General features: G+C 38.8%; 1 protein-coding gene across 2 annotated transcripts in view; it reads right to left on the bottom strand.

The window, feature by feature from the left end:
* Window positions 1–882: 882 nt before the first annotated feature.
* Window positions 883–17,616, bottom strand: part of srpra (SRP receptor subunit alpha) — a 52,604-nt gene continuing 35,870 nt past the window's right edge. For both annotated transcript variants that reach the window (XM_058387244.1, XM_058387245.1), the window contains exons 8-14: window positions 14,785–14,903; window positions 13,782–13,868; window positions 8,519–8,691; window positions 6,904–7,114; window positions 4,180–4,343; window positions 1,605–1,703; window positions 883–1,486 (exon numbers count right to left, since the gene is read on the bottom strand). In XM_058387244.1, the coding sequence (XP_058243227.1) occupies window positions 1,358–1,486; window positions 1,605–1,703; window positions 4,180–4,343; window positions 6,904–7,114; window positions 8,519–8,691; window positions 13,782–13,868; window positions 14,785–14,903 (982 nt within the window). In that variant the 3' untranslated portion in view covers window positions 883–1,357. The remainder of the gene's footprint in view (window positions 1,487–1,604; window positions 1,704–4,179; window positions 4,344–6,903; window positions 7,115–8,518; window positions 8,692–13,781; window positions 13,869–14,784; window positions 14,904–17,616) is intronic.

The raw sequence follows: 17,616 nt of genomic DNA, 5'->3' as shown, positions 1-17,616 counted from the left end.
CCAATTTTCAGATTTTTAATTTTTAAAAATTCTTTTTTATATATATTTTTCTCATTTCACTTCACCAACTTAGACTATTTTGTGCAGATCCATCAAATAAAATTCAGATTAAAAAAACATTTAAATTACAGGTTATAATGTAACAAAACATGAAAAATGCCAAGGGGGGTCAATACTTTTGCAAGGCACTGTATGTATATATATACTTATATATTTTGACTACCAGTCAAAAGTTTGGACACACCTTTCAATTCAATGTTTTTTGTTTAGGGATTTATTTTCTACATTCTAGAACAATACTGGAGATTTCAAAACTATGAAATAACACACATGGACTCAAGTAATCCATATGTAATGACAAAAAACAATAGTCAGTCAATAGTCATTTTAAGACACGAAGGTTAGATGTTCTAGAATAGTTCTTGCAAGAACAGTATTGTTAAGTGCATTTGCAAAACCCATCAAGCACCATGACGAAACTGGCTCACATGAAGACCATCCCAGTAAAGCAAGACCAAAATTTACCTCTGCTGCAGAGAAGTTCATTTAGAGTTGCCAGCCTCAGAAATCACCAATTAACAGCACCTCAGATTAGAGCCGTTATGACGGCTTTACAGAGCATCAGTAGCAGACATATCTCAATATCAACTGTTCAAACGAGATTATTGTGTATTTCGGCTGCCTTCAGCATTGTTTTACAATGTAGAAAGAAATAAACATCAGGAAAGACCATGGAATTAGAAGGCGTGTCCAAACTTTTGACTGGTAGTGTATATATAAATATATAATACAGCTTTGGAGAAATATTTATTCTGTTTAAAAATGTTTCTATTATCTATTACAGATTAAAACATAAATGGTAAAAATTAAGAGCAACAAAAATACAGTTTGATTTTCTTTATTGTATTTGATTTCAACCTTTGGACAGAGAGCTCAGCAGAAGAGAGAAGTAAAAGATTGTTTCCTATCACTTTGCTAACCATCCACATTGTCTTCCAGGATGAAAAAGGGTGAAATTATTTGTGCTATAATGTACAGATGCTGCAAACAGACATTAGCAGTGTTGAGACTTTCAAGCACTGGTCAATCAGTATTATACTTCATAGGACTGGTTTGGAATCCAATAATTAATTTAAATAACCCTTAACTGAAACATCTAACACCTTGAAGACATTTTTTATACCTCCACTTAAATTAGGCTTTGCAAAGTTGAGCCTGAAGAAACAGATATGTTCATGATTTAAAGTAAGACCTGAAATAAAAGTTTTAAAACTCTTAAGACTTTAACACTATAAGTGATGCCAACTGCCTTGCCAGTCCTACTGAATATCTTTGTGCACATAATTCTACACACAACTCAAGCCTTCATGAGCGCATTTACAACAGCTCTGGCATTGAGGCTGCGAAGGTCATTATAGGTTTGTCCTGTGCCCACAAACACAATGGGCTGACTTGTGATGTAGGTCATGGAAATTGCAGCACCAACCTACGGAGAAATAACAACATCCAAATCATCCATATATATAATAACTATTATATAATCAAACATAAAACTGTGAAAATATATTGCTATCTATACATAACGCAATGTCTGAATGTCCTACCTTATCATCAATAGTGTCAAACTTGGTGAGAACAATGCCATCTATGAGTCTCGGATGATCAGACATGGAATGATCAGCCAATGCCTGGTTAAACTTAACCTGCATACACACATTTTAAAATTCAAAGGTTATTCAAGTTACAAAAATTATATCATCTACAGAAACAACAGGGAACATCTGCACTGACATATCTATGAATTTTTTAGATTCCATCAGCTTGAGGTTGAAGCTTTCACTGCTTTTTGCCCTTGAAATATGATCTCACTATTAAGGAATGTGGAAGTGAATTACACATAGCATCAGATTAAAATAAAAGTTTTAAAACTCTTAAGACTAACACTATAAGTGACTATTTTTGTGAGTAGTGTATATACACTACTCACAAAAAGTTAAGGATATTCCGCTTTCGGGTGAAATTTCAGGATGCACCTAAAATGCACTATAACCTTTACAGGTGAACTTAATTTGACCTTCTCTACACTTTTGAATGCACATGTCCAACTGTTCAGTGTTTCAGTACTTTCTGCATAACTTGCTGTTCTCTAACAAGGTGCTTAACGGCAAAATTCACAACTGGTGTTTGATCCATGAATTGACCAATAAATTTCCTGGTTCAATTAGAATTGGAATTATTTAAACAGTCCTCTTCATCATGCTGTTCACATTTTGACATCATGAGACCAAGACGACACCTAACAATCAACGATCAACAGTACCTCGCCATTGCAAGGCTTTAAACAGGATGTTCTCAGAGGGAAGTGGCCACTGAGCTTAGAGTATCATCAGCAGGTTGCGACAGAGATACGGAGAGACTGGAAGAGTCACAGAAAGGCATAGACGTGGATGTCCTTTGGCCACATCCCACGTTGATGACCGCTTCATTGTGAACGGTGCCCTGCGGAACCGAATGATGAATGCCCCACCACTCCAGGCACATTTAAGGGAGGTGAGATGCACCCAAGTGTCACGTCAGATCATTCGAAACTGTTTACAGTACATCAGCGTGACCACACCACCAGGCACAGACGTAGGGGCCAGGGAGCATTTACGCTGGACGAGGGACCAGTGGGCCTCAGTGATATACATCAGCCACTGTTGTGGTGGTGTTACAGTCTGGGCAGGTGTGTCTACTCAATACAGAACTGCCCTACATCTTGTGAATGGTACAGTGACAAGCCAATACTACCTGAATAACATCATTAGAAAACCTATGGGATCAGCTGAGTCGCCGTGTAGAGGCTCGTAACCCTGCACCCCAGAACCTCAATGACCTGAGAGCTGCCCTTCAAGAAGAGTGGAATGCCATGCCTCAGCAGACAAGTCGACTCGTGAACAGCATGAGATGTCGTTGTCAAGCTGTAATTGATGGTCAAGGGCACATGACAAATTATTGAGACATTGACATTTTTTGTTGTGGTATACCCACCACTGTTGTTGGCTTTTGTTTCAATAAATTGTTTGAGATGAGGAAATCATCATTGCATGCTTCTACTTAAATGCCCTACTTTCATGATATAATATCACTGTAGCATGAACTTTTTACATTTACCATAAATTTAACCCAAAAGCCAAATATCCTTAACTTTTTGTGAGTAGTGTATATTGTTTGTTATTACTTGCCTTATAGTGAACATCCTAAGGTAATGGAGAGAAATAAAGAAAACAGAAGGATGGATTGGAGAGTACTACCAAGTACAATTTACCAATTGTGGTTTACTTTGTCCAAGTGATTTACCAGCCATCTTTAAAACTTATTCAAGGCCTACAGAAAAAGTTTCTGGTTGGTCATCTGCAATGGTTGAGGCTTCTTTTTATGAAAGGGGACGTGGCTCAGTGGTTAGGACCATTGTTTAGGACATGGGTCTCCAACCTTTTTTCCTCTGAGAGCTACTTTGACAAAATGAAGGTGGCCAAGAGCTTCTTGTGTATAATTTTAATAATTTTAGTAGCATTTATTTACATAGCGTATTGAAATAAACCAAACCAGCTGAATAAGCTATTTTTGTGTTTAAAAAATGGCAATATCAAAAAGTAATATTTTGGAAGAAATCATTTTAAGTTTACATTAACATTAAGTTTTATACATATTCTATGAAACTTTAAGCAAGCTACTCAGAAGTGGGGCTACAGCGATGTGTTAGAGACCCCTGGTTTGGAACCTATGCTCATGTGAAACCACCAGAATACGATTCACACTCTGCCACTGAATCCAACATTAAGCGACTCTAACCAGGATAATGCAGTTACTATTAATGAATGAATCAGTCATATTTCCTACATTTCTTAGTAATTGCAAAAATGTTTGTCCTAAGAACTTATGACACTATTCAAACTGCTTTCAAACTGGTATAGCTTTTTCTAGTGGATGAGGGAACATTTTCAAAAATGCTATTATGTTCAGGGGATTTTATTTTTAGTAACTGCAGAAGTAAAAGCTGTTTACAAAGCACAATTAAATGTACAAACATCATACACTACAGCAAAATGCACCATAATTAGACGTAATTCTTGCCCCTGACACGTTCTGCATGTAACCTGCAAGTGGAGTTCAGAAATTAAGCAATGCTGAACTTACCAGCTGGTCTACAGCCTCATTGCCCACCAAAGCCTCTCCTACAAACAGTACCAAGTCTGGAGTATTTACAGCAATAAGCTTAGCCAGAGCAGTCATTAGTGGCCCATTATCCTGCATGCGGCCAGCTGTGTCCACCAGCACAACATCAAACCCATGATTACGAGCTATATGTGAAAAGGAGGGTAGAGAGAAAAATAAAAAAAAATAAGAATATAGCCGATTATACAGTATCTCACAAAAGTGAGTACACCCCTCACATTTTTGTAAATATTTTATTATATCTTTTCATGTGACAACACTGAAGAAATGACACACTGTTACAATGTAAAGTAGTGAGTGTACAGCCTGTATAACAGTGTAAATTTGCTGTCCCCTCAAAATAACTCAACACACAGCCATTAATGTATAATATAGTGGAAATGTCCAAATTGGGCCCAATTAGCCATTTACCCTCCCCGGTGTCATGTGACTTGTTAGTGTTACAAGGTCTCAGGTGTGAATGAGGAGCATGTGTGTTAAATTTGGTGTTATCGCTCTCACACTCTCTCATACTGGTCACTGGAAGTTCAACATGGCACCTCATGGCAAAGAACTCTCTGAGGATCTGAAAAAAAGAATTGTTGCTCTACATAAAGATGAACTAGGCTATAAGAAGATTGCAAAGACCCTGAAACTGAGCTGCAGCACGGTGGGCAAGACCATACAGTGGTTTTACAGGACAGGTTCCATTCAGAACAGGCCTCGCCATGGTCGACCAAAGAAGTTGAGTGCACGTGCTCAGCATCATATCCAGAGGTTGTCTTTGGGAAATAGACGTATGAGTGCTGCCAGCATTGCTGCAGAGGTTGAAGGGGTGGGGAGTCAGCCTGTCAGTGCTCAGACCATATGCCGCACACTGCATCAAATTGGTCTGCATGGCTGTCGTCCCAGAAGGAAGCCTCTACTAAAGATGATGCACAAGAAAGCCCACATACAGTCTGCTGAAGACAAGCAGACTAAGGACATGGATTACTGGAACCATGTCCTGTGGTCCGATGAGACCAAGATAAAATTATTTGGTTCAGATTGTGTCGAGCGTGTGTGGGGGCAACCAGGTGAGGAGTACAAAGACAAGTGTGTCTTGCCTACAGTCAAGCATGGTGGTGGGAGTGTCATGGTCTGGGCCTGCATGAGTGCTGCCGGCACTGGGGAGCTACAGTTCATTGAGGGAACCATGAATGCCAACATGTACTGTGAAATACTGAAGCAGAGCATGATCCCCTCTCTTCGGAAACTGGGCCGCAGGGCAGTATTCCAACATGATAACGACCACAAACACACCTCCAAGACGACCACTGCCTTGGTGATGGACTGGCCAAGCATGTCTCCAGACCTAAACCCTATTGAGCATCTGTGGGGCATCCTCAAACAGACGGTGGGGGAGCGCAAGGTCTCTAACATCCACCAGCTCTTTGAGGAGGACTCCAGTGGCAACCTGTGAAGCTCTGGTGAACTCCATGCCCAAGTGGGTTAAGGCAGTGCTGGAAAATAATGGTGGCCACACAAAATATTGACACTTTGGGCCCAATTTGGATACTTCCACTTAGGGGTGTACTCACTTTTGTTGCCAGTGGTTTAGACATTAATGGCTGTGTGAAGTTATTTTGAGGGGACAGCAAATTTACACTGTTATACAGGCTGTATACTCACTACTTTACATTGTAGCAGAGTGTCATTTCTTTCAGCGTTGTCACATGAAAAGATATAATAAAATATTTACAAAAATGTGAGGGGTGTACTTACTTTTGTGAGATACTGTATATAGTCAGATGCATAAAATTTCGATATTGACAAAGTTATTGTTATTTTATCTGTCTACAATAGAATACAGCAGTTGAAATAAATTAATGGACTTTAATAATACATTGTACTTTAAATGTGGTGGTATTTCAATCAAGTGAATGGTGTAGGAATTACAATATTTCTCATATGTCGTCTGCCACTATTTAAGGGAACAAAGATTACTGGACAGCTAACATAAGTATAAACTATTATTGCCATTTTTAATCAATAGTTGCAAATCCTTTGCAGTCAGTGACTGCCCGAGGTCTAATACCCACTATATGCTGGTTTTCTTCCCTGGTGATGCCCTGCCAGGACTTTACTGCAGCTCTCTTCAAATCCTGCTTGAAATAGTGGAATTGTGATTTCAGTTTGGCCTTCAGCAAGTGAAATGCATGCGCAATTGGATTCATGTCAGGTGACTCGGCCATTAGAGAACAATCAACTTCCTTGTCTTACAAATATCTTTCAACGTTTTTTTAAGTATGCTCCAGCTCAATATCTATCTAAAAGTGAAGTGTTGTCCAATCACTTTGTAAAATTGGGTTGAAACGGAGTATATAACGCCTTATACACTTGGTGAAGTCTTCTCACCATAAATAAGGGGTGGGCCCCATATAAAATGCACTTCCTAAACCATTCACTTAATCTGAGGTAAATACCTACAGCTGAAACAATGTAGTTTGAGCTCATAGTATTTAATTTCAACTCCAGTGTACTGTAAAAAAAAAAAAAACAATGTTCATTGACCTGACTGTAGTTTTGTCTTATTTAAAATACTTGAATTAAGTGGATTGCAAAGCTAGCTAATTTGTCTAACTGTTTGCATTTATTATGAGGATGTTGCTCCTCCTGACACATTTTTAAAACAAAATTTCCTAATGTTATGCAATTATGAATTACCATAAGTAATAGCCTCCATTGCAATGCCAGCAGCATCCTTGCCATAACCCCTTTCAAAAAGTTGAACGACAGGGCATCCATGCTGCTGTGGGGGATGGAGCGAGTTCAGTCGTCGTTGATGAGTCCTCAGCTGTTCCACTGCACCCGCACGAAATGTGTCACATGCAGCAATCAGCACTGAGAAGCCATTTTCAATTAGCCAGTATGAGATCTGTAGGAAAGGATAATTATAATCACCATGTTTCTGCATGTCTCTGAAATTTCATTACTGTACTCGCCTGTGGATGAATCATCTTATCACTTTTTTTCCCCCTCCACATCTCTGTAGATCAGTGGTTTTGGCACCACTGAACCCTAAAATGTGTATTTGTTTTAGTCTGTGTAGTTGCTGATAGTCTAAATGACTACCCACTATTTCTAATGAACTACTGCTCAGTTGATCAGTCTTTATGAATAAAACTCTAGTCCAGCTCAGTGCCCTTTCTGAACTTTCATACAAAGTATAGAAGAACGTTATTTTTTAATCTTATCATTTAGAACTGCAATGTTATGTTTACCCACTCCTTTATTCAGGTTTTTCCTCTTTGTCACCTGTTTATCTTATCTATGTAAATTTATTGTTAAAATATTATATTACTATATTACACCACCAGAGCCTGACAAATTTTAAAACAAAAATATTACACAAACAAGGTGTTTGCACACTTTAATATTGTCCTTATCTGACAATAAGTTTGGAAGTCTGGATTTCTCTGATTAATTAAGGCTACTCTAATTGCTATATAACTAAAACTTAAAAAAAAAAAACTAATCAGATTTTAAAAATAGAACTACACATTAAAAAAATTAAACATTGACACTTTTAATAAATAACCCAAATACATTAAATACATTGAGCAGCCATAACATTAACAGATGCCAGGTGAAGTTAATAACTTTATCTAATTACAGTGGCACCTGTCAAGGGTGGAATTTATTAGGCATTAAGTGATGTTTTGGAAGTAGGAAAAAAGGGCAAGTGAAGTGAAGTGAAGATCTTGTGAGGTTTTCAGGTATGCATTGGTTAGTACCTAGCAAAATGGCCAAGGAAGGACAACTAGTGAACTGGCGACAGGGTCAAAAATGCCCAAGGCTCACCGGCGAGTAAGGGAAACAATGTCTACCCCATCTGACTACATAGCTGCTATGCTAGACCAGTGTCAACACTGTGCATCATAATACCACCAACCTAAACACTGTTGTAGACAAAGTACACCCCTTCATGACAATGAATTTCCCTAATGACAATGGCCTTATTCAGCAGGATAATGTGGCCTGCCACACTACAAAAATTATTCAAGAATGGTTTGAGGAACATGAGAAGGTACTGGACATGGCTTACAAATTCCCCAATCTGATCAATCTAAGTGAGCTGTGGGATGTGCTGGACAAATGAGTCTAGTCCATGCCTTGATGGATTAGAGTTGTATTTGCGGTACAAGAAGGACCTACACAATATTAGGTAGGTGGTTTTAATGCTATGGCTGATCAGTGTATATCATTACAGTGCTGTGTAAAAGCAATTAACCAAACTAACAGTAATTTCCCAAAAAACTAGCAGGTATACTGTCCTGACCTTGGCAAGGTTGGTGGATTTGCCGACCCCATTGACCCCACAGAAGGTAATGACGAAGGGCTTGTTCTGAGCCTGTGCCTCCAGTACATCTCTCAGAATGTCTACTCTTCGTTTTGGCTGCAAGATTTGCACCAGAGCATCCTGAAGAGCCTGCTTTACCATAGACGCCACAGCTTGTTTGGGGAGGGGGCATGAGAAAAGCAGGAAAGAAAAACATCATAAAAAATATATAGTTTAATGTTTTCCATAAACTCAAAGCAGTTTCACAAGAAATGTACAAGTGATCTTCCAACTTTGCCTGTGAAACGTAAGATACTGTCAAAATAGGTCATTACACAAGGCTGTTTTTTGCTAAGGGCTAAATTGCAATATATGTTAAGTATCATTAGCTAGATTACACCATATCTTACCTCCTTCTGAATTCATGTTTTTCTTTTTACCATCCCTATCATACCAGCAGTGCTAAACTTCATCTTCAAAGCTACATGTGGCTCTTCCAGTCAAACAGTAACCAAGCACTGTGTTGCGAGGCAATAGTTGGGCATTATCAACTCGTGCAACAGAAGGGAACTTTCAGATCTGAATAATTATTATTATAAAGACCGGCAGTAGAAGCACAAATCTTTTGTCATTCTAAAAAGCACAGAAGCAATGACAAAAGTTAGCCTAAGAGAATACATATGTAGCTGAGAACTCTCTCATGCAACAAAGGGGAACTAGTCAAGAACAGTGGCTGCTGCTGTAGTATTTCACTTGTATGATGTACTTATTAGTGTATTTTGCCCTCACTAGGACAGGGATAAACTGGTCTTCCAAAAAATCAAAAATAACCTCCAAGAAGCAGCAGGTATGTTTAGATGTTTACTAAAAGTAAAAGCAATAAAAATTGTGATAAAAAGTCATAATGTGCGCTGCTTAATATTGCACTAACAAACACTAAATCATTAATTATGCAAAACAAACATAACGTGCTGTAATTATACTGAGTTACACTAGCGATTAAGCAATCATGGCAATCGCTTTTGTGTGTTCTGAACAAAATATAAACTGTTTCCAAATCATTACTACGGATAAACTTAACATAACACATAATCATTAGTTTCAGACATGTGCTTTGGGGGTCAGTGGAAAAAAAGAAAATAAGTTGGTGAAAACAAAAATGTGCTTCGAAAAAAAAAAGTGCTTAGAGACTTCCTCATTACAAAAATAACTATGGCAAACCTACAAGGACAAACAGTGCTTGACGTGCACATTTCTTAAAGCGGGAATATAAAGAGTGCATATAACATACTGGATGTGTGGTGAGCCTTCTTATTTATGTAGTTCTAAAAAATACAAGTTTCCCCAAACTGAATAAAGTTTGTTTTTGCACATTTTCTCTAGGAGTTATAGTATTTTAATCTGGTTGCCTCAAAAGGGAAAAGGGAGCAAATCACATAATTATTACTTAAGATTATTAAGTGTATTTAAGGAAGTTTTGATAAATTGAACTGTTATGATATAGTGTAGCTGCATGGCAGAATACAGGTAGGTAATAATCAACCCTTTTCAAAGAGATGACATGTGTCTTTATTTAATCAATACCAAAAAACAAACAAGAAAACAAACAAACAAAACTGGCAAATTACTGTGGCATAAGAAAGATTTACTTTGGGGTGTATGTTTATTGTAAACTAATACATTTTTGGGGTGATTAAAACCCCCCACTTTATATCTGTCAGGTACTGGATGCAAAGAGAGATGCAGATGCACTGTAATGCAAGCAACAGATATAGTTGTCTTCTCTGCAGAACCTGGGATCAATAGAAGTGATTGACAAAGTAAAAAGAATGGAATTATAAGGGGCAGGATAAAAAAGTTTCATAATTACACTCAAGGGAGACCCCCTCAGAATACTGTTTGCATTAACAAACAACTCTTCTTGTGTTGATTATCTCACCTATAATAAAGTCTTACGGAGCAGATTTTCTGCCCAGGTAGCAGAAATTAGTTATGTTGGTTTCTGTTAGGACTAATGCCTACATTAACAGCATTTGGTAGATGCCCTAATACACAGCGATATCCTAAAATGCTTTGAAGTCTCTATAATTGAATACATAAATACTTATTTACTAGGTCACAGACTAAGGATACTATAAGTCGTTATAGTAAGTAAAGTAAATATAAGTAAACTCTGTTGGGAGGAAATATAGCACACTTTATTTTTAAACAAACAAGAAAAAGTGTGTGCTAGTATCCCAGGAAGAGGTAAGTCTTTACCCATTGCTTGAAGAAAGTAAGTGACTCAGCTGTTCAGACATCTAGGGGAAGTGCATTCCACTACCTAGGTGCCAGAACAGAGAGGAGTCACAATGTTTACTTACCTTTTACCCTGTGAGAACCACTTGGAGCGTGGTGAGTAGTGTGAAAAGTGCTAAGAGCTTTGAGGTAAGAGGGTTCTTATTCATTTTTGGCTTTGTAGGCAATCATCAGTGTTTAGAATCTAATGTATACAGCTACCAGAAGCCAGTGGAGGGATCACAGCAATGCTGTGGTGTGGGAGTCCTTAGGAAGGTTGAAAACAAGTCATGCAGCTGCACTGTGGATCATTTGCAAAGGTTGAATTGTGCTCAGAGTTAGAGTTAAAGTTAGACCTGCCAGCAGAGAGTTGCAATAGTCCAATCTCAAAGTAACAAGAGACTGAACAAGCACCTGAGCAGCCTGTGTGGATAAAATTGGCTGAATCGCTCTGCTAGAACACAAGTATGTGAACTTAGCAATGCGTGTGGAAAAGGACAGTTGATTATCCATGGTTACCCCAAGGTTGTAAGCAGTAGCTGAAAAAGAGATCAGCAAGTTGTCCAGGGAGATCACAAGATCCTGACCTGGGGAGGAATCACCTGGGATGAACAGCAGGTCAGTTTTTGCTGGGATTGGGTTTTAGCTGATAAGTTGTCAACTGTGATATGTCTGCCAAAGATTCTGAAATCTGACCAATAGCTGTGATATCTGAGGGAGGGAAGAAGGTAAATGGAGTGTCATCAGCATAGCAGTGGTAAGAGAACCTATTTGAGGATACAACTTCATCTAGAGAGTGAGTTTAAAAAAAGAAAAGAAAAGAGGACCAAGTATTGAGCCTTTTGGGACACCAGTGGAGAGTCTGTGTGGAGCAGATGCCGATCCGTGTTACCTCCATGTCACCTGATATGAGTGATCTTCCAGAAGGAAAGCAAACCATTCCCATGCTACTCCACAAATTCCAAGAACACAGTCAAGAGAGTCTTGCAGTCAATTACTGCCAAAAGGTCAAGGAGGATGAGGGCAGATGACAACTTGGCTGATTTAGCAGCATGTAGTTTCTGAGTGACAGCCAAAAGGGCAGGCTCGGTGGAATTTGCTGCTTTAAAGTACGATTGGTTGGGATCTTCGAGCTTGTTCTGTTTTTCCTGCCTACAATTCCCTTCAATTGATGTGACATTGTTATACAGATAGAAAAGTATGGATATGCAAATATCTATATGCATTTTATATTTGAGCATTGTCTATATGGTTTAAAAATCATTATAAAAGTTCATATTTATTGCTCAGGCTCTCTTTTTGCACAGTAAATCATCTCCTTGAATATACCCGTGCACCATAATAATCCAGAAAGCTTTACAACAATTCCAATCAATTATAATGATTCAGAGACTCATCTGCATAATCAACTTAATTACATGGCAGCTACTGAGATAGCATTAGAAAATTTGAATACTGTGTTTAGGTTGTGACCTTCTTCTCTCTGATGCAGTCTCAAACAAATTTTATTATGCTATAAGTGAAGCATTTTATGTTCTGGCTTATATCTCAAATAATGTAATTCATACAATTTGCTCCTTATTCCCTGGCTTTTCCTAAAATAAATGCTTTTCCTCAAAATTCATTCAGCTGTGCCCAGTTAAATGTTTAGTTAATTTGCATAATATGCAAAACCTACTTCTGAGAACTTGTACTGTGGTCCTAGTTTCACAATTTTAGTATCAGGTTATTCAGCAGTGTGTGTCATAAAGGTTCTAAAAATGTTGACATTTGTAAACAACATGGTCACCTATTGTCAGTCAATACTAATGAGGGAGAAACTTATTTACTCAATTTAGTAATAACTCATGAGAGAATCCATGCATACATGAAACATGAAAGACATATATAAGGGGGAGATTCTGAGGTTATATGCAAAGTCTGAGACATAGTCCTTCATTGGGGGTGGAGCTACAATTACATAACTATTTCTCAGGAACTCCAAGCTGAAATTTGAGAGGGTGCATCTAGGTGCTAATATGTAAATCGTTTTTAATTAACTATTTTTTTAATGCCCACCATCAGGCAATTAAATTTCAGCAGTCATTTAACTGGTTTAGTGTTGTGCTATTGTGACCAAACCTGATTTATTGTTATTTATAAAGTAACACGAATGGCATTTTGGGCAGTTATTTGCAAAGTATGATTGTACTCCCTCCTGCTACTCAGGCAGCAGTGACCTTGAAAAAATGTCTGGGAGTAAAGAGAAGGTAGCATTTTTCTTTCAGGATTTTGCAGTACATCTGTGAATTTATGATGCCATCAGTGCGGTTTTCCAACAATGACAACAGTCACATGTCACTATATAAGAACTTTCCTAGTGCCATGCCTCAATGTGGGAGCCATATACTTCTCACTATACTCCTCTACCTCCAAAAAGTGGGATTTGGTCTTGTCTTAAACCAGAGTACAGTTTCTTCATTTTAGTTTATAAGGGTCTACATAAAGGCTGAAGCACTTAATTGATTTGGCTTCACTGTGACTACCACATTCCAATGTAGTATTCTATTGGATATAAAGTGCACATATCCCCATACTGTTTCTGCCAACCATCTTTTATTTTCTCTATATTTTAATTTGAAAACACTCTGACAGCATCTCAATTTCCAACAGAAATTAAGGGGTCTGGCATATACTTATGAGCTGACAAATGGCAGGTTTCCAAACCTGAGAATCATAAAAATCATGCCTATCATTTTAGTATCGCCTGTCAAAATCAGCAGAAAACACGGAAGTATCAATGCTTATCAATGTTTTAATCCTATTTTTGGCAAAACAAGGAAGAAATACTTCCTATAGCGAAAATAGAAAAGTAATTTGCTCCTCCCAGTCATTTAGCACATACAGAAAGAGAGAGTAGCTGAACAAGTATGCACATTTAAGTGTTAAAGCTTATTGTTAAACAAAAAAAATTCATTTGTACCAGCTGTTTAGAAAGTATACTCACTGGTGAAAGTTCCCATGACTTTCCCTTCCAGTTTCCTGGCCACAGAATCACAAAGTTGTGAGGCAATGTCAGCTGCTACATTCTTAGCTTCAAAACACAAAACCATATGACTTGTCAATAAAATAAATTGTGTTAAACATTTATTATCAAAAAGTGCTTGATTAAGGTACAAAATAGTTATAATCAAAATTATATGCATCATTATAATATAATGTGTGCAGTGTAACAAAGGTAAATATAGAATAGGAGTGAATTTTAAGGAGACATGTTGACCCTTCTTATAATGAACATATACTCACTGAGCACTTTATTAGGAACACTATATAATAGTTGTTATTTGCTCTCAAAACAGCCTCAATTTTTCCTGTCATAGAATCCAAAGGTATTGTCAAAATCCTTGTTGACAATCATGTCACACAATTCCTGTCGATTTTTTCCTGTCTAATCTCCCCTTTTACCACATTCCAATTGTGTTCTATTAAAGTATTTAGTTCTGGTGACTGGAAAGGGCTCTAAGGAAGACTGAACTCCCTTTCATGTTCATGTCACCAGTTTGAGATGGCTTTTGCGTTTAGCTATGGTGCATTATCATTATGAAAGTAGCCATTAGGTAAATTGTAGCCATGAAGAGTTGCACATGCTCAGCAACAACTGATTGGTATTAAAGGGCCAAGCGTATCAAGTGCAAAGAAAAGAGTTCCCACACCATTGCACCACCTTCACAAGCCTCATTGCATGTTTTTTTCTTTTATTGCAACATTCTGAGCAAACTCTAAAGTCTAAATAATGTTGTGCATGAAAATCCCAGATCATCAGCCCATCTGGGACAAACAATGATCAAAAACACTGAGATTGCATTCTGATATGTTCTGATAAAGTCCTCAGTGAGTGTATATCTTTGTCAGTATTAACTCAAATGAGGACAGTGTGTTAGTACTGCTGCAAGTAAGTACATAATTGCTTGTACAGTAATGCATTATTAGGTGAAGGGCAGTTTGCATACCAATTAGGTGGTCTTTCATCTTCTCCAAAATAGGTTCCATATCTTGCTGAGTTAGGGTCTTTGAGCCAACCAGACCTTTCAGCACTCCAAACATACCACCAATACCACCTTTTCTGGGTCTGACAAAATATAAAACACACACATGCAAAATGTTCTACAGGCATTTAGAAAAAGAACTATGAATGCAGGAATTATTACACAGTCCTCTCAGAAAGTTTTGGAACAGTAGGGCCAATTCTTTAGTTTTCACTATAACTCAAGACAGGTTGGGTTTACATTTAAATGTATTAAACAAATAAGAACACCTAATTTGTAGTTAAAATAAAGTGAATAACATATTTGGTTGCATATACCTTATTTATTTGTATTGAAGTAAATATCAATAATTAAACACTGACATTAAATAATCTCAAATCTATCTTTTGTTCTCAAACCCAAATGTCTTCAATGTTTTTCATAACAAAAACAAAAGATCAAATTTCCAATTTCTTATAATATATATATATACAGGGGTTGGACAATGAAACTGAAACACTGGCCAATTTAGTGTTGGAGGTTTCATGGCTAAATTTGACCAGCCTGGTGGCCAAGCTTCATTGATTGCACATTCCACCAGTAAGAGCAGAGTGTGAAGGTTTAATTAGCAGAGTAATAGCACAGTTTTGCTTAAAATATTGCAATGCACACAACATTATGGGTGACATATCAGAGTTCAAAAGAGGACAAATTGTTGGTGCACGTCTCGTTGGCTCATCTGTGACTAAGACAGCAAGTCTTTGTGATGTATCAAGAGACATGGTATCCAGGGTAATGTCAGCATACCACCAAGAAGGACGAACCATATCCAACAGGAGTAACTGTGGATGCAAGAGGAAGCTGTCTGAAAGGGATGTCTGGGTGCTAACCCGGATTGTATCCAAAAAACATAAAACCACAGCTGCCCAACTCACTGCAGAATTAAATGTGCACCTCAACTCTCCTGTTTCCACCAAAACTGTCCGTCGGGAGCTCCACAGGGTCAATGTACATGGCCGGGCTGCTATAGCCAAACCTTTGGTCACTCGTGCCCATGCCAAACGTCGGTTTCATTGTTTCAGCAGTGAAAATCTTGGGCTGTGGACAATGTGAAACATGTATTGTTCTCTGATGAGTCCACCTTCACTGTCTTTCCCACATCCGGGAGAGTTACGGTGTGGAGAAGCCCCAAAGAAGCGTACCACCCAGACTGTTGCATGCCCAGAGTGAAGCATGGGGGTGCATCAGTGATGGTTTGGGCTGCAATATCATGGCATTCCCTAGGCCCAATACTTGTGCTAGATGGCCACGTCACTGCCAAGGACTACTGAACCATTCTGGAGGACCATGTGCACCCAATGGTTCAAACATTGTATCCTGAAGGCGGTGCCGTGTATCAGGATGATAATGCACCAATACACACAGCAAGACTCGTGACAGAGTGGTTTGATGAACATGAAAGTGAAGTTGAACATCTCCCATGGCCTGCACAGTCACCAGATCTAAATATTATTGAGCCACTTTGGGGTGTTTTGGAGGAGCGAGTCAGTTAACGTTTTCCTCCACCAGCAACACGTAGTGACCTGGCCACTATTCTTCAAGAAGAATGGCTCAAAATCCCTCTGGCCACTGTGCAGGACTTGTATCCGTCATTCCCAAGACGAATTGATGCTGTATTGGCCGCAAAAGGAGGCCCTACACCATACAAATGAATTATTGTGGTCTAAAACCAGGCGTTTCGGTTTCATTGTCCAACCCCTGTGTGTATGTATATATATATATATATATATATATATATATATATATATATATATATATATATATATATATATATATATATATATATACACACACACACTATATTGCCAAAAGTATTCGCTCGCTCACCTGCCTTGACTCACATATGAACTTAAGTGACATCCCATTCCTAATCCATAGGGTTCAATATGACGTCGGTCCACCCTTTGCAGCTATAACAGCTTCAACTCTTCTGGGAAGGCTGTCCACAAGGTTTAGGAGTGTGTTTATGGGAATTTTTGACTATTCTTCCAGAAGCGCATTTGTGAGGTCACACACTGATGTTGGACGAGAAGGCCTGGCTCTCAGTCTCCGCTCTAATTCATCCCAAAGGTGTTCTATCGGGTTGAGGTCAGGACTCTGTGCAGGCCAGTCAAGTTCATCCACACCAGACTCTGTCATCCATGTCTTTATGGACCTTGCTTTGTGCACTGGTGCACAGTCATGTTGGAAGAGGAAGGGGCCAGCTCCAAACTGTTCCCACAAAGTTGGGAGCATGGAATTGTCCAAAATGTCTTGGTATGCTGAAGCATTCAGAGTTCCTTTCACTGGAACTAAGGGGCCAAGCCCAGCTCCTGAAAAACAACCCCACACCATAATCCCCCCTCCACAAAACTTTACACTTGGCACAATGCAGTCAGACAAGTACCGTTCTCCTGGCAACCGCCAAACCCAGACTCGTCCATCAGATTGCCAGATGGAGAAGCGCGATTCGTCACTCCAGAGAACGCGTCTCCACTGCTCTAGAGTCCAGTGGCGGCGTGTTTTACACCACTGCATCCGACGCTTTGCATTGCACTTGGTGATGTATGGCTTGGATGCAGCTGCTCGGCCATGGAAACCCATGAAGCTCTCTGTGCACTGTTCTTGAGCTAATCTGAAGGCCACATGAAGTTTGGAGGTCTGTAGCGATTGACTCTGCAGAAAGTTGGCGACCTCTTCGCACTATGCGCCTCAGCATCCGCTGACCCCGCTCCGTCAGTTTACGTGGCCTACCACTTCGTGGCTGAGTTGCTGTCG

This window comes from Hemibagrus wyckioides, linkage group LG04 (assembly GCF_019097595.1).
Source record: "Hemibagrus wyckioides isolate EC202008001 linkage group LG04, SWU_Hwy_1.0, whole genome shotgun sequence".
Lineage (NCBI taxonomy): Eukaryota > Metazoa > Chordata > Actinopteri > Siluriformes > Bagridae > Hemibagrus > Hemibagrus wyckioides.
Note: the sequence above shows the minus strand (reverse complement) of the source record. Positions and strands in the feature narration are given on the sequence as shown.